Here is a 16,698-nt window from a genome sequence, read left to right as displayed (position 1 = left end):
GATGAGACGTTCTAGCCAATGCATATGCCAGCTGAAACACAGGGACCCGCACTACTTTATCCAGCCCTACCTCACATGAACACACCTAAAGGGCCAAATCCAATCTCATACCAAAAGTACGATTACACAATGAAAGGTTCCTCCTCTCTATCCACCTATCGTCCACTCTATATATATGGATTAGGAAAAAATTCCTGAAGAGCAAAAGAGGGAGGGAAAGAAAGGGACACGCAAACTTCAGGCACAAGAACCCTCCCCTTAAGCTTACACATTAGCTACCATCCTGTTGCTTACCTTGAAAGGGTCACATACTACCTATTTGCATCAAAGGATAGGAAGAACCAACCAAATCTTAGCTTTGTTCCTAGAATTGATCGTCTTCTCTTCTTGCTAAGTGGTTAGTAATATGGCGCAATGCGGCGGCGGCGACGTTTCACGACACCGGAAGGGTCACCTTGACACCGTCGAGAGCCTCTGCCAGGGGCTACTCGACGACGTCATGCTCGACGACGACAAGTGCCGCGCCATGTTCGGCTACCTCCAGGAGTGGCAGGACCTGGCAAGCATGTGTTACGGGAGCTTAGGCGGCGAGCCGCCGCTGGCGCCGGAGGCCAGCAACGGCAGCGGCAGCAGCGGCGGCGGAGGCAGCTTCCGGAAGAGGAGACCGGACGACGCAAAGGTGAGAGAGATTTGTGCATTGGCTGCAAAGAGTTCAGCTACTACCCGACCGAGTATTTGACTGGCTTGTGTATGTACCTGTGTCAGGGTGAGAGCAACAGCATCTGCAAGAGGCAGAGAGGGAAGCAGCAACAGCAGCAGCAGCCGTGTCATCCCGATCAGATGGCGGCGGCGGTGGGGAAAGGAAGGCCGGAGAGGGCACGGCCAGGAGCCAAGAAGAAGGCGGAGGTGGCGTCACCCAAGGATTCCCCGGCGACCTCGGCGTCGACGGTGACCGCCGGCCAGAAGACCGACTACATCCACGTCAGAGCCCGCCGTGGGCAGGCCACGGACAGCCACAGCCTCGCCGAACGGGTACGCCACCGCCAATGATCCTGCCTCCATCTCGCGTCTTTGTTGCGAGGCGAGAGCTAACGACGACATGGCCAAAACTGTTATTTTTTTTTAGGTGAGGAGGGAGAGGATCAGCGAGAGGATGAGGTACCTGCAGGAGCTGGTGCCCGGTTGCAACAAGGTCACCGGCAAGGCCGGCATGCTCGACGAGATCATCAACTACGTGCAGTCCCTGCAGAAGCAAGTCGAGGTACGAGCACCAACGCTCCAGCTCCCTCCTCCATGGATGCAGCTCTGCTTTCTTGCTCGGTGTTTGTTCATCGAAGGGCTTGCCGTGGCTGCTGTTCTTGCAGTTCTTGTCCATGAAGATCGCGGCATCAAACCCGGTGGTGAACTTCAACATCGTCGAGGACCTCTTCGGCCGGCAGCTCAGCCAGGCGGCGTGCAACCCTGCGGCTCTGCCGGCCATGGCGCTGCCGATGGCGCAGGTCGAGCCTTCCTGCCTCCAGATGAGCCCCTTGCAGCAGATGCAAACTTCTGCAGGATCCTCTGGCTATGGGCTGGAGATGGTCGTCAGTAACCAGTACTCACCACCGGGCGGGCCGATGTCGGTGCCGGCCGGTGCATCGGTGGAGCCATGCCTCAACGTAGGTGGCTGTAAAAATTAGTCCTCCTTGACGGGGTGTGTGGTTTTCTAGTAACTGCATTTCTGAACTTAGGGGGGCTTCTGTATGCTGCTGCAGGTGAATGGAGCTGCAGGTTGGGACATTGGCTCTCACGGTTTGTTCAGTGGATTTGATGCACCGTTTCAGTCAGTACAGAGTGAGTAACTGATTCTGAGAATCAAGCTTGCAGGTTACTTTGTGCTGAACCTAATGTGAAAGAACACAGACAATAGTTAGTCCAGAAAAAAAATTATAAAACATTTCCTGATCAAGTTAACAATTCAGAGTACAGGGTAAATTGACAGGTGGTTAAAGAACTAAAAAAACTGCATCCATCCTCGTATAGTTGCTCATATGTACAAATTTGCGTTAAGCTCATATGTATAAATTTGCATTAAGTGAAAGGTGTACGTATTATGCTTAAGCACGCTAGCATAATGTTATGAACAAAATTATGCTTACCTTAACCAAGTTTTTGTACCTGTGAGTGATGAAAGTGTTAAAGCTTGAAAGAGTCCCTTTTATATTTAACTTAAGTGACTGAATCCAGCTTCTGCTTTCTCCTGCAGGTGATTGTTTGCTAGACAATCTCAAAATGGAAATGTAAGAAGGAATGAAGGAAGGAGAAGTCCGCATTCCAAGAGTTTTAACCACATCAATATTTGTGGCTGAAGATTCTTTATTCATAGAAACTGTACTAATGTCATCAATGGCAATACAAGTACATTTGTGTGTTTATATTTGCCTTGCTACTCCACCAACTTCTAAACAATCCATCATCCTTCATTACACTACCAAACAATACCAATCCAGTACAAATATGCTAACAATTCACAACACTACGTATAAAATTACAATAATTGAAAGCACAACACCATACCGACGCACCATCATCTGCAACCTATCTTCATTCTTCCGCCCTTTAAAGCACAGACTGTTCACCAGCTTCTGCAAAGACACAACTGAACCTTACTTGTACTGGAAGTAAAAGATAATTCGTCTGCAAAATATACGCTGGCAGATACTTCTAATTTCTGGATGAATGCATTCAGGTCCCGCTCAAAGAAGGCATCTGATCTAAGGATCTAAGCATCTTATCTTGGTTTGAATTTTTTTAGAGTAGCGATAAATTCAACCACTTCAATTAAATGAATCTTATCATTAGAAGACCATGATATAAATAAATTTACTCTCAAATCAACAAAAGTACCAAAAGAAAAAACTGCTTTCATCAATATACTTTCTGATTAATCTCTTTCCTGACTTCATAAGCAAGCTTATAATGTTCAGATAAAAAGATTAGGTTCTTTACAATGCAAAATCGTAGAGAAAATGTAAAATTATTTTCTTGTTATCCAAACGTAACTAATTTCTTCTTGATCTTATCTGCAGCTAAGAACCTGTACTCCCTAATTATTTTGTGAAAAGTTAAGATCTTGAACTAACCTTTGCCTGGAACAATGATAACTGGGGCTGCTTTACAGTTGTGGAAGCAATATTCACTGACACTTCCCTGCAACACACTACAGTATAAAGGCGAAGTTAGAGATGGAGTTGAAATGTCATCCGCAACTCATGTGCAAGAATGAAATATGACCATGCATCAAAAGGTTGAAAGAAAGAAGGGACAAATATAATATTCAGCAGAAATTTGCACGAGGGTCAAGGATTGACTGTATTTCAGATCAACTCGTTAAATTATCATATCTTCTCTTGAGGGGCACCCTACTACTCTAGCTGATGTTCCTTTAATGCATTAGTTGAAGCACATCTCACTAGAATTCCTAGTAAAGCTATAAGTTGTGGTTTCACTAGCAATCATGCCAGCCTTCTTCAATCATCGAATTAGAACATGGGCTTAGCACTTCACAGCAAATGTGAAAAGCAGAAGTTCTATTACATATGAACATCAGTGGAGTTTCTTTACATCAAAAGGTAAAGGTAAAAAGGATGCTAGATTTATTTGCCTATTTTTGCAAGATCTACTCCTTGAAACGATGCATATAATTCTGATTTTTGAAAATTTTGCAAACAAAGACCCACATACACGCAATACCAATGCATGACACCATTGGTGGTGATTTTTTACAAGAATACTCACAAGATTATTCTGAGTAAAGTCAATTGATTATTATGCTCCCTAGAGTTGAAATACCTCTTCCATTAATGTCAGTGGTTATTCTATTAAAACACAATATCAGAACATGAAAGTTAAAGTTAGTCCTTTGTGAGTAGCACTTTTAGATGATGGATTAGTGAGCAGATTTTAGCGTTCACAGCTCAAGATATTAGTGAACAGATTTTATGGTTCACTACATAATCATCCCAATATTTCAAATAGGGGCTGTAATTAGAAGAACATAAAAAGAAGGGCTTTAGAATGACAAGTTCCATGGGTTGCCCATGATATTAATCTCATCCTGATGGTATACTATTTACCAGAAAAATTGCTACTCACAAAGTTGGCCAAGGTCGTGATCTTTTATCAGGTCTACAAACCAATTTATCAGGTCCTAAGATTATCTAAAATTTAGACAGTTGGAACTGGACTGCAGTTTAAGAGTCTGATACCTCTGAATTAGACCTCTTCCACGAGTGCCCAGAATGACTGCTGCAGGCTTTAGCCGCTCTGCCTCTCGGCAAATAACCTTTCCAGCATCCCCTTCAACAATCCTTGCCTTGGTCCGGACCTGGTAAAATCCCCAATAAAAAGAACATGCATATATCAGAAGAGAAAATTTGATCCTCAGCAAACAAGAAAGTGGTTCCAAAGTTTTCATCAAAAATCCACCCATAGCATTATGTATATAGATTTATAGGGCAACAGATTAGGCATCAGGCATGTAAATGAACCATTAAGGATAACCATTGGGTGCTTCTTTGTGCAACAAAATAATATATGCATGGGAGGAACAAAGCATACCAGTGATGTCTTCAATGCCTCAATGGCTAAATCCTCCATGAGTTCCTGACTTTTCTCATATACTAGATCATTATTGACACCTACACAAATTATGCACTACGCAATCAGCCTGATTTTCAATCATCCAAAAAATTGATAAGGAAACATGTGTCAATAAGTAGCAACTTAAATTTCTTTCAGAATGTAGACTATAAGACCAAGTGACCAACTGTCTTCTATTCAACATACAAATTCCGGAAGCTCGAGTGATCTCAAACAATTTACCAGATGTACCTCGATTATAGAACTGGTTCTATGATAATACACCAGGAAAACAACCCACAATCTTCAAACTTAGAAAGTTACAATACCCAAGTGCTACTATTCCCTTAGTCTCTCAAACTACAGTACTGTTTTAACCTTTTTTAACGGGTCAGCCGAAGGATTAGGCTGACCAAATCTTATTAAGAAAAGGAGGTTACAAAGCGGTTACAAGATCGACATTAAGCTGTTGAGCTGGGGGTACTGCTTTCACTTCTCTAATGAACTAGATCATCAAACGGAAGTCCACTTCTAAGTCCATCATAAATTTGACCTCCTGGAAGTCAGGCCTCTATATAGGTTCATCCAACAGTAAACAATGACACAACACGGTGATGCTGCATTGTATCTTGCTAGGATGACCGAAGAAAGGCCAATCCGAATGTTATTAAGATAGAAGATAAAAAGGGTTACAAGTATCACAATTAACTAGCCTACTGAAAATTATATAGGCTCGCTGCCTGGGCTGCTGCTATCACATTCTATGTATATTTGTATGGTGATTCAAATCTGAAAAAAAAAAAGGTGCAGTGAGCTAGCAGCCAAATGACAAATGAGATGCAGATACTTCTGATTAATTAATCCATACACGACGACTGGGTTGTGTGCACTAAACAAATCAAGTTGCTAAATTCGCTTGAGCAATTACAATAAATTACTTAATCATCAACCTAGTATATGATTTAAAATTCCGGAAGCTAATTAAAGTACTAGATGCATATATGCTCCACAAGGCTAGGTAAGTTCGGAGGTGAACGGACGGGGATGGGGATGGTGATGGGGAGGGTGCTCAACTGGAGACGGCGTGGACGAGGTGGAGCGTGTCGGCCATGCGGGCGAAGTGCACGAGCGCCCAGTCGAAGGCGTGCTTGGAGTTGGGCCCGAAGTCGACGGCGACGAGGAGCTCCCTGCCCCGGCGGCGCTCCCCCGTCTCCCGCTCCAGCTCCGGCGCCGCGTCCGACACCACCGGGACGAGCCGCGGCAGCAGCACCTCCCTCCAGCTGTACTCCTCCACCTCCTCCTCCACCGTCTCCATCGACCGATCCATCCCCCCCAACTTCCCAAACCAAACCCTCCCTCGCCGACGACGAAGCCGAAGAGCACCGAAACAACAAAAGAGCTTTGGCTATCTAGCAATCGTTGATGACGACGCGTCAGATCGGCGCCGCGCGCGAATCCCCGTATATATCGGGCACTTTCCGGTTTCCGCTGCCGCATTAACTCCCGGGGTTTCGTGTGCGCGTGACTCTGTAGACTGGACTTGTCCTTCCTGTTTGAACGTTCGGATTTCACCTCTTGTGCAGGTCTCACCTTCTAGAAGGTCACGTGCGCAAATACAGTAGGCCCTCAGCCATTAATAAAAAACCAACTTCTTATTGCCAATCGTAATTACATGCCTAAAGGATTTTAGTTGGATATCAGCATATTCAGATACATAAACTTTTTTTAAGGACTAAGGAGTTTGATTTCAAACTCAGGATCAAAAGTTAGTTTTTTTTATGGGAGAAAAGGAATACAGTACATAGCGCTGCTTCTAGAAGGCCGGCCTGTACAGAGGTCGTCGTCTACTCTCGTCTTCCTCCCTTCCGTATGTCACCAACTCACCGTGTGGTGACGTCACGACGACATGGACATCGGAGATGCTTGGAGGTCGCCGTCGTCGTCGTCCACTGTTCCGTATGCTACCGTGCCATGTGGTGACGTCATGGCGACATGGACTTCGGAGCTGGGAGATGCTTGGTGCAGCGGCAAAGCCTAGCGTGTACGAGTAGGAAGGAGATGATGGACCATGGATAGGGTCGCCACGCCACGTGAAGAGCGCGGCCACGGGCCGCAGATGTTGCCGGCTGACGCGGACGGCCGGCGGCCGTTGCGCTGGCGGCTGGCCCCCACCGCGCGTGCAGACGTGCAGCCAGTCGCCGGCCTTTGACCAGGAAGAGAAGATTCAGCCACCGCTCGGTTAGCCGCCGCCGCCACCGCCCGCCGGCGACGAACAGACGACGAGGCAGTGTCAAGCAACAGTTTACTGCCAATATGCATTCTGGCTGTGTTTAGTTCCACGCTAAAATTGAAAGTTTGAAGAAATTAGAACGATGTGACAAAAAAGTTGGAAGTTTGTGTATGTAGAAAAAGTTAGAAGTTCGAAGAATAAAAGTTAAAGGCTGTGTTTAGTTCCTTCCAAAGTTGGAAGTTTGGATTGAAATTGGTACGATATGACTGAAAAGTTGTGTGTGTATGACAGGTTGATGTGATGAAAAAAATTGGAAGTTTGGATCTGGCTGTGTTTAGATCCAAAGTTTGGATCCAAACTTCAGTCATTTTCCATCACATCAACCTGTCATACACACACAACTTTTCAGTCACATCATCTCCAATTTCAACCAAAATCCAAACTTTGCGCTGAACTAAACACAGCCGAAATCTAAACAGGGCCGAAACTGACGATGATTGCAGAGTTTAACTTTCTACTGATGATTCTGCAGGAGTAATTGTAACTTTAACAGGCTCAAATGATGGATCACAGGAGATACTCCTTAATTAGCATCATAATCGCCAACCTCACTGTAAATAGCATCAAGGAAGGAGGTAGGGCACGATGAACAGCGTCCATATTATCCATAGCGCAGTGATATTTCACCGCTAAACATTCCAAGAACAATAGTACAATAGCAGTTTGTTGGTTACAGCATTGTCACTCAAATCTTTCCTGGGGTTTTGCCAGTTGCCAAGATATAGATGCCATTGTTCATCTTGATCTGACAAAGCTACTGTCTCCCCCAGGAGTAGGCTCATTTTGGCATAGCAAGACCGAGAATTTTACAGCATCCAACGGAATCAGACGCTGCCTGAGCTAAATAGAGAGAAGACACAGGTTTGATACCTTTCTTCAGTTATTCGCACGCCGGTTTGGTGTCAAAGCTAGTCAGGCAGATCGCAAATGCCTGGAACGCCGAGAGCGGGTACCTATAATCCATTGTGAATATATCCTTTCCGATTTTCCCAAATTGGAGGATGACCTTCTCCTGCTCTGCCGCAGGGATACCAAGGGAAGGATCAACTGAGGCAACGAGCTGGAAGTTCTTGACTGATGCTACTGTAACGCGCCCTCGGAAGTTGAGGCACCAGCACTGCAGCTGCTCATGCCAGCGGGGAGCTTTGTTCTTCAGAACAAGAGGCACTTCATTTGTACAGACCGGTCCAGACAAATCAGCGCTGAGGCTTGTCGATGAAAATTCTATGGCTGGTTCCTTTCCTTTGCTAGTTGATAAGGCGGGAACTTGTTCGTCAAGTGAGTGGATGATGCCGGTAGGGGTTGGGGCCTTCCCACCTTCCTGAATACACAATGCCGGTATAGAGTGCATGGTGCATTGCATTCTCCTTGGTCCTCGATTACGTAGGACAGTGAGCTCATATGAGACCGTAGCAACATTGTAATTGCCTAGTGGCAATCGCGGTGATACTTGCTTGAAATGTCGTTTGCTTGGTCGGTTGTTTGGCAACACTACAGCATCGCAAGGAGGCTGGCTGTCAAAGATTGTAAACTTTGTGCCAAGGAAGTTTGGTCTGATACAGGGGAATAAATTTGAGTGAGCTTTCTAGAAGTAAGAGAATAACCAAATTACTTAAAGTCAACATTATAAAGTGCTTACTTCAGTTTACCAACATAGGTGCTGCTGGATAGAGAGAAGTCATTGGAGACCAGTGAGATCACAAAAGAAGTCCTGGTCGCACGCCTAATCTTGCGTGCTGCAAGCAAAAGCTTGTCGTTTTCTCCATGTAGAGCTGCATTCATAAATAGAATAATAGTTAGTGATGTAGTCAACATTAATTGTCCGTATTCTGAGTTCCATATTAGCTCTATTCAAATTTTCAAAACAGGAGATGAGCTATTTAGCCCTTATAATACATCCTACTCCCTCCGTCCCAAAATATAAGAACTTCGAATCGGATGGGACATTTCCTAGTACTACGAATCTGGACACGATCCTAGGTTCTTATATTTTGGGACAGAGGAAGTACTAAACAGCATACGTACCAAGTTTGTTGTGGACTGCACTCACAGCCTGGTAGATAGGGGGGGTTAGAAGTAGATATTTATGCATCTAGAGTGAATAGGAATCTGCAGAATGGCATGCATATCATGGATTGCCTGCACATATTGTCTAACCTATTCCGGAAAATAGTAAAGCACCGCACTTTCAACGGTTAGGTTCAGCTTAGGATCCTGTACATTTGCTACGCTACAAAGACTTGTGTTAATGAGGTAGCCAAGTGCGTTGAAACAACCTTTACAGGCTCTATGTTTATTAGTCACAGTTGGTTTCCTTCTCGATCTGGAGGAGCAACCAGTTCAGCTGATGTGATCGGAAAAGGCGAACATTATCTTTTCTTGTCACTGAGTACTCCTCCGCGGTTGAATTTTTGCATAATGTAGCGCTCAAAGACAGGCAGGACAAACAAAATCTTCATATACATGCAGGCACTAGAAAACATCTGCTCGTGTAAATAATGAAAATTTGCTATGCATATGAAACACCCATAGCAGATTGCATTCCCCTAACCTTAGCCTTAAGGAACACAATTCATTACCTGACACAGATTTCGGTAAACCGAATTAACAATGGTAGTAACTCATTCAAACAGCTTATTCTGGTTTTTCACTGTTGCAAATGGCAGAAACAACACATCTTGATGCAGATGAACTGGACTAGTACTGAATACTGATGGACTGATGGTACATGATACTCTTATAAATTGGTAGTAGAACAAGATTTGTAAGCCATATATTTTGTCAACAACCAAAAACAGAGATGTAAATTTAACTTACATGGGCTGAGCCCCAGGTAGAGGAGATAGGTGGAAGTCGCCCTGTCCCTCCTCACAAAGCACTGCACTGGATGCTCACGAGGCCCCGGCTGCAGCAATCCACAAAGTTAACCATGGAGAAATCCAAACTATCACCGGCATGGAGAGACGGAGAAGCTTTGTTACCTGCTTGAGGGAGATGGGGAAGGTGATCCTGCCGCACTCCTCGAGCGTCTTCACCACCTCCTTGGTGACCTCGCGCCACGAGCGGCAGACGGCGGCGCACGCCACCACCTGCCGCCGCGCCGGCCACGTCGCCTCGCTGGCCTCCACCCTCTGGATCACGTCCAGAAGCAGCTCCGGCGGCAGGTTCGCCCACCGCCCCTGCTGCTGCTGATGCTCCTGACGCTGCAGCTGCTGCTGCTGCGGCGGCTGCTGCTGCTCCGACCACAGGCCCGGCCAAGAATGCCGCGAGCCGCCGCGCCCGCCGCCGCCGCGCCCGTCAGCGGCTCGCCTCGACATGCTGCCGATGCCGTCCCTCATCTCCCTCAGCTCCCGCACAATGCTCTTCAGAGACATCGCCGCCGCTTAATGGCTAAGCACCCTTCGCTATCACCGAAGGAACCCCCTGCTGCTGCTACTACTACTACTACTACTACTACTACTACTACTACTACTACTACTACTACTACTACTCCATGGCAAGATCCGCCATTACTGACGAATCTACTCTAAAAAAAAATGGCAGGAGACACCTCATAAAGTAGTCCGCATCACTGCCATATCTAACCCCCAACTAAACAAATGAACTTTCTGAAAAGGATTTGAAGCACGGGGGGCTACCACGAACACAGCTTGCTCCAGAGCCCAAATTTTGGGCGGATTTGGGGAGAGCGCAAGCAAAGATCCGAGTTTCCCTCGCACGGCAGCTCGGATCTGGGGGCAACAAGGCAATGCAGCAACGGAGCACCGGAAGAAACCAGGCTTCGCGCTCGGGTAGCCTCAAGATCCAAATTTCCCCCCAACCCCGCAGCTTAAAAAGATCAAATTTCCCGGCTCAAGAACGGATCAAGGAGCTTCTCCTCCCCCATTTCATCACAGCTCCCATGAGATTCTCCCAACTCCTTTCCCCCCAACCAGCTCCAGATCAGAGCAATCACCCTCCCTTCTTCTTCTCTCACTCTCCCTCTCTCTCAGGCTAAAGATTTCTTCACGGCATCCAGCTCCTCGCCTTTATGCTTTGTCTCTCTCACTCTCCCCTTCCTCTCTCACCACACTGCAAGCTCCTGCGAATTCATGTGTGTTTGTGTGGGGGTTTCTATTAGGCAAGAGGATAAAAGGGATTGAAGAAAGGGAAAAAAAAAAAGGCTGAGCCGATTTTTTTAGCCCGGTGGGGGCAGCTTTTGTTGGGAATTCTTTTTTCCTTTTTTTTTTCTTCTCCTCCTCTGGGTTTTCACTTTTCAAGGCGTTAAATTTTTTTTCCGGTGCGTACTTGGCTACTTGCAGTAGCGGCTCCCAAAACTCAACAGCGGCCCAACAAGAATCCTATGCCAGACCAGAACGCGGAGAGTGTGTATACCACAGCACAATTGCGCAACTACCACTCTAGTACTACTGCTACTCTACTCATATCTACCGGTGGAGCGCTCCTGTTCTTTCTGGCCTTGCAGTTGAGCTGCTGCTTGGTGAGGTGTGAAGTGATGTGGTGAGAAACTGAGAATGGGATTGCTGGCCGGCAAGTTACTCCTCCTACCATGATATAAAAAAGGCACTTTTTATTATGTTAGAAAGATCTCTTAAACTTTAGTCGTGGTATGGATGGCCAAAGCATGAGAGATGAAAAGTTGTTGAGAGATTTGAGGGGTTCAGAGCTAGCCAATTTATGCCGTGAAAAAAATTACGGAAATCTTTAGAACGAAAATGCGAAAGGCTGGCAAATAGTTAGGGTTGGTTTGGTTTGTGGCCTAAAATAGGCCTTACCAAATTTTGTCAATGCTAAATTTTGGTAAGTTTTGGCATGACTAATTTTGGTAAGGCAAAGTTGTGTTTGGATTGAAGCCAAAATAGCCTAAGTTCACTATTAAAATGGCCTATTTTCTTAGGCATGCCAAATTTTGGCTTCAAAACAAATAGACACTAAACACTATTGAAATTACCAAATATTGGTAAGCCTAATTTAGGCCTCAAACCAAACCAACCCTTAATTATTCCGCTTGGGTATGTTTGTTGCAATGACATGAATACCACCCCGTGATAGTAAGTTTAAATATTTATAGGATAAAATTTTAGATTGGGTTGTTTGAGAGACCAAGTTCCCAATTTAAAAGGTTGCTTATATTCAATTACATATAAAGGTCGGGTAAAAAATATCATTCTCTAAAAAATTAAAGAAAAACCTCTAGAACGAAGGATTCTCAAAACGCAGCGGATTATCATATACTCCCTCCGTTTTAAAATGTAAGTCATTCTAACATTTTCCACATTCATATTGATGCTAATGAATCTAAACATATATATTTATCTAGATTCATTAACATCAATATGAATATGGGAAATGCTAGAATGACTTACATTGTGAAACGGAGGAAGTATGTGCTATGTATTGGACTTGATTTTTAATGGAATGAGGGTATAGGAAATCAATCCTTATGGATTTTACAATCATGTTCCTTTGTTTCAAAAGAATGTCATAGGATTTTTCTTTTCCCCACAAGAATTGTGATTCTACAAAAGTCCTAGTATGAAAAAGGAGCACTACTTCATTGGAGAGAGAACAAATGCATGTATTTCATTGTGACGAAATGTTGTTGAGAATTGAGATGGATTGCATGGTGACCACGTGTGTTTGTGGCATCTACCCTGTCCTGGAAGTGGAGAAAGTGGAGAAACATTTATCTTCGATTGAAAGAACATGCTTTTATATTTTTGTGTCAGTAAGTTCCAGTGATGAGAAGCAGAAGCATATGGTGAGAGATCGTTTAAAGGCTTATATAAAGTGCAGGGCAATTTCCAACATAGTGTGCTTTTTGTAAATTACCTCCTTAGATTCTGGATTACGAACACTCCACATCATTGCGGCAGATCCATGAACCCATGCTTGACAGTATGGTGTCTCATCTGAACTTTTGAGATTGGATATTGCTATGTTCACTGAATTTACCCTCCCAAATGCTAGAGGAGGTTCAATGAATTCATTCTGTCCAAAAAAATATTTTTGAATCCTACATGTATTCCTCTTAAATCCTAAATTGGACCCAATCACTCTAGCATTAGTCATCACTTCATATATAGATTTCCCAAGGTGCATGCCCATGTGATCTAACTTTCTCAGATTCATACCAAATAAACAATGGCAATGGTCAATCAAGAACTATACAAGAGTGGGAGGTTTTTCTTCTTCTGATTAATCAGCACAGAATCAGATGATCAGTTGCATTGATCCCACACATAATTGCATTGCATATATACTTGCACCCCCTTCATGAGGGTGACAGCTGCTTGTTGGTTGCCATTGCCATTGGCACATTGGCATGATTGCATTGCATTGCATCGCCCCCCTCTTGCAATCCATTCAAGGCATTCATTACATCTCATCTTATATTCATGTGGGAGGGCGTACGTGGAGACCACACCTACACCACATTTCCTCGCCTCCATCCGGACGCCAAGGGGTCCAACTCTCCATGTTCCGGCGTCATCTCTGGTTCTCGCAAGAAAAGAATGATCAACTGGGACACAGCTGCAATTGGCAAATGCAGTATGAACAAGGGAGAAAAAGGTTCGTCAAAAGGACCCCAGTTACCGTCATTTCTCGACGAATAACATCAATATACATCATGGTCCATGATCTCCAAATATATTTCGGAGTTCGCATATCATGGGGCTCTCAATCATGGCCTGAGTTTCTTCCTTCTTTTCCCTGCCCTTTTTGACCGAGCGACGTACAGATATATAGAGATGTTGGTGGCACCACGTGAGCGTTTTGATCTGAACTTCTGAAGGTTTTTTTTCTTCTCTGGAGTTGTTTTGAATTTCAGGAGCAACAGTTTCAGTGAACTACTACTACTCTGATGGAGTTCTTGTTTTTTACCTATATATAATGTCACAAATCATCAGGAATTGAAGTTTCAAATCTGTGAACAGAGAGCTCTGAAATGGATAGGCACAAAGCGCCATTCTTAAAGCATGGAACGTATATGGATGTTTCACAAGTCATGTAATTTCTGTGTCAGAACAACACCTTGGAAACATATGCAGTCCATTGCTTTCCAGTTATTCAGAGAGAGAGAGAGAGAATAAAAATAAACATATACATCAAAGTATCAAATCACCTAGACGGGTCGAATGCTTAATTTCATATCACAATACATGCACCTGGCTATTTTCTCTTGGAACTACCTCCCCATCCCTTTGTCCTGAACCAAAAATCCACAATTTGTTGTTTGTGCCCCTTCCGATCATAAACTATAGTTGCTATCGATGGTAAGCATGTATCATTGCATCACCATGTTTACTTCCTGTTTTTAGTCGCATACGAGTCAAACAACAGTTAGAAATTCTTGCACGCAGAACTGTCGAGGTTGCATAACTTAAAGCATATTTTTCTCTTGCTTCAAAAATAAAATTGTAGGGATTGTGGGGATGACCGAAGGAGATCATCCAATTTAATTAAAATGGAGGAAAAAACTATAGGAATGAAAGTGAAAATCATACTCCCCTAGTTCAGAAAGTAGACTATGTAGGCTCCTCTAAACGTGGGATTGTAAAAATATAGGAATAAGGAAAAAAATAGATGGTAAGTTTGGTTTTAGTCAAACTTAATCAAGCCAAAAATTAATTTCGTACTACCAAAAATAGTCATATGTTTGGTTTGTACCAACAAAAATTGAAATTGCCAAATTATTTTGGCTTAGTTGAATGCCTAATGATACAGAGTTTTTCTACGTCATCAGTAGAAAAAGGTTAAAAATATCCGCACGATCATTTTGGGGTATTTCCCAATGGGAGGAACACCAATTTGTCATTTTATCTTCGGTATCCTCATTAAGCAATTGATGGAACAATATACCAAATTGACAGAGAGAATACACGCCCGATAGCTAATCTATTTCGCAAAGCGGACCAGATTAAGAGAGGACCGCTGGTCCCTGTAATCCACAATGATGAATGATGAGAGTTGATGACCACCATTTTCCTCTTTCAGAGGACGCAGACAGTAGCCCAGTAGCGATATTCTAATCACACCCTTTTATCGATGTCTTTTCTTTTGCTTGTTTAGTTCAGAAAAGGTTGCAAAACAAAAAAGGTCTCTGTGCTATACTAGAGATCCCCCAAGGCTGCCTATATTAAACTCCCCAATTGCTAATGCTGTTTTCAATCGTGTTTGCCCTATATGCCATCCACGTGGCTGACAACTGGGGCCCTGCCAGATCCGGGCCCACCAGTCAGTCACTGGACTTGGACGACCTGGTCAGCCTTTGCGTGTGTGCTGTTTTGAAATGCGGTTAATTGGCGCGCTCTCAGATGCGGAGTAATTGCCCATGCGGAAGTAAAATACTCCAAGCAACGGCTTCGCGTTGCGCGCGTAGTTGCCCCTCCTTTTCAAGCTCCAGTTGCGAATGGAATCATGAGCAGCGAGCACGGAGTTCTGCAGATTCTTGACTGAATACTAGTATTAGCATCAGTTTTGTTGACAAGCGCAGTCACGCACGCACGCTGAATCACACGATTCGGGGGTAGGAATTAGGGATTCTCTGAGGAACACACAGGATGGCAGGAGTAGAAAATGAAGTAGTAGCAAGTGCACGAATAGATTATGAACGTAAGAAAACGTAAGAATAAGAACTCTGAAAAGTCCATTTAGGAGTTCAATGGTCCTCCGTGGATGGAATCCTTATAACTTTTATCCCACAAAAAGTTTGTTTGGAACACATGAATAGATTACGTTGATCTCAGTTCCGTAGGAAGATAACTCAACCCTCTTTGTTGCTGTCATCTTTGAGAAGTCGAGCGAATTCTCCTTGTATTTCTTTCCCTTCACTTCTCAAATATTGGTTTCCTGCAAACTGCTATGGACCATAAAAAAAATTAGCTACTGCATAAGTTATCACAAGTCAGGGATATAGTGATATACCGCTGACCTTTTGTTTCTTTGAACCTGTGTAGGAAAACACATTTATGCCTCTACGACAATATGAGAGTGGTGTGCATCCGTAGCTGTGTGTCTCACATGTAATCGAGGAAAGAAAAGTAGGAATTGCTAAGAGTTGCCGCTAGTTTTATTGGTGAAGAACTTTCAATAAATTATAATGTAATTAAACCATAACTACTTCCTCCGTTTCACAGTGTAAATTATCCTAGCATTTCCTACATTCATATTGATGTCAATGAATCTAGACATATATGTCTAGATTCATTGACATCAATATGAATATGGGAAATGCTAGAATGACTTACATTGTGAAACGGAGGGAGTATATAATTATAGTATAATTATATTATAACTCATTGTAACTTTTAAAGTGTACAAGACAATAGTTATAGCATTAGTATTAACTAGATGATACCTCGCGCGTTACTGCATGATGTTGGTATATAATATAGTTGCAAAACTATGATATGTTTATCAAATATTGTAAATCCCACTAAGAAATCAGTCATTAACAGTCAAAACAGGATACATGGAGGTTAGAAAGATTATGCAATAATCTTACCCATTAACAATCACGGGCTAGCCAAAGTACAAATTGCAGTTAACAGATTGTATTATCAATGTTCTCGTAAATGAATTTGGGAATGTTCTGTGGGAGGAATGGATAGGGTTGGTATCGTTGGGCCAATGGGAAAAATGTGTAGCGTAACAGAGGCCCATGAGTAGCATGGGCTGGCCCAAAACTGTTCAATGTCGATGTAACGTCCATCCGGAGACTTGCAGACAATCCAACGGCTCAGGAAAAAAAGATGACATGGCGCAACATGGTGTAAACTTTATAG

General features: G+C 43.7%; 3 protein-coding genes across 3 annotated transcripts; 1 reads left to right on the top strand and 2 right to left on the bottom strand.

The window, feature by feature from the left end:
* Positions 1 to 219: 219 nt before the first annotated feature.
* Positions 220 to 2,414, top strand: LOC127761338 (transcription factor bHLH63-like). Its single transcript, XM_052285615.1, has 6 exons — positions 220 to 679; positions 766 to 1,032; positions 1,127 to 1,261; positions 1,365 to 1,658; positions 1,755 to 1,833; positions 2,246 to 2,414. Exons 1-6 carry the CDS (start codon positions 407 to 409, stop codon positions 2,281 to 2,283), a joined length of 1,086 nt encoding a protein of 361 aa, XP_052141575.1. The 5' UTR covers positions 220 to 406; the 3' UTR covers positions 2,284 to 2,414.
* LOC127761339 (uncharacterized) lies at positions 2,321 to 6,158 on the bottom strand. The gene is made up of 5 exons (XM_052285616.1): positions 5,695 to 6,158; positions 4,600 to 4,679; positions 4,248 to 4,366; positions 3,123 to 3,199; positions 2,321 to 2,624 (listed from the first exon to the last, which is right to left on the bottom strand). Exons 1-5 carry the CDS (start codon positions 5,945 to 5,947, stop codon positions 2,599 to 2,601), a joined length of 555 nt encoding a protein of 184 aa, XP_052141576.1. The 5' UTR covers positions 5,948 to 6,158; the 3' UTR covers positions 2,321 to 2,598.
* Positions 6,159 to 7,489: 1,331 nt separating this feature from the next.
* LOC127761337 (tubby-like F-box protein 5) lies at positions 7,490 to 11,189 on the bottom strand. Its single transcript, XM_052285614.1, has 4 exons — positions 9,892 to 11,189; positions 9,728 to 9,815; positions 8,550 to 8,682; positions 7,490 to 8,463 (listed from the first exon to the last, which is right to left on the bottom strand). Exons 1-4 carry the CDS (start codon positions 10,282 to 10,284, stop codon positions 7,791 to 7,793), a joined length of 1,287 nt encoding a protein of 428 aa, XP_052141574.1. The 5' UTR covers positions 10,285 to 11,189; the 3' UTR covers positions 7,490 to 7,790.
* Between the last annotated feature and the right edge of the window lie 5,509 nt (positions 11,190 to 16,698).

Source organism: Oryza glaberrima, chromosome 2, assembly GCF_000147395.1.
Source record: "Oryza glaberrima chromosome 2, OglaRS2, whole genome shotgun sequence".
Classification (NCBI taxonomy): Eukaryota; Viridiplantae; Streptophyta; class Magnoliopsida; order Poales; family Poaceae; genus Oryza; species Oryza glaberrima.
This window is presented reverse-complemented; position numbering and strand designations above follow the sequence as displayed.

What these genes read in the sequence shown, in the direction of transcription:
- LOC127761337 (XM_052285614.1), bottom strand. Translation starts at nt 10,284, where the DNA reads ATGTCTCTGAAGAGCATTGTGCGGGAGCTGAGGGAGATGAGGGACGGC. An exon ending in CTACCTGGGGCTCAGCCCAT is followed by an intron (nt 8,683 to 9,727) that starts GTAAGTTAAATT and finishes TTATGAATGCAG; the next exon opens with CTCTACATGGAGAAAACGAC. An exon ending in ACCTATGTTGGTAAACTGAA is followed by an intron (nt 8,464 to 8,549) that starts GTAAGCACTTTA and finishes CCCCTGTATCAG; the next exon opens with ACCAAACTTCCTTGGCACAA.
- LOC127761339 (XM_052285616.1), bottom strand. Translation starts at nt 5,947, where the DNA reads ATGGATCGGTCGATGGAGACGGTGGAGGAGGAGGTGGAGGAGTACAGC. An exon ending in CCTCGTCCACGCCGTCTCCA is followed by an intron (nt 4,680 to 5,694) that starts GTTGAGCACCCT and finishes TAATTTGTGTAG; the next exon opens with GTGTCAATAATGATCTAGTA. An exon ending in TATCATTGTTCCAGGCAAAG is followed by an intron (nt 2,625 to 3,122) that starts GTTAGTTCAAGA and finishes GTGTCTTTGCAG; the next exon opens with AAGCTGGTGAACAGTCTGTG.
- LOC127761338 (XM_052285615.1), top strand. Translation starts at nt 407, where the DNA reads ATGGCGCAATGCGGCGGCGGCGACGTTTCACGACACCGGAAGGGTCAC. An exon ending in CCCTGCAGAAGCAAGTCGAG is followed by an intron (nt 1,262 to 1,364) that starts GTACGAGCACCA and finishes CTGTTCTTGCAG; the next exon opens with TTCTTGTCCATGAAGATCGC. An exon ending in CGGTGGAGCCATGCCTCAAC is followed by an intron (nt 1,659 to 1,754) that starts GTAGGTGGCTGT and finishes ATGCTGCTGCAG; the next exon opens with GTGAATGGAGCTGCAGGTTG.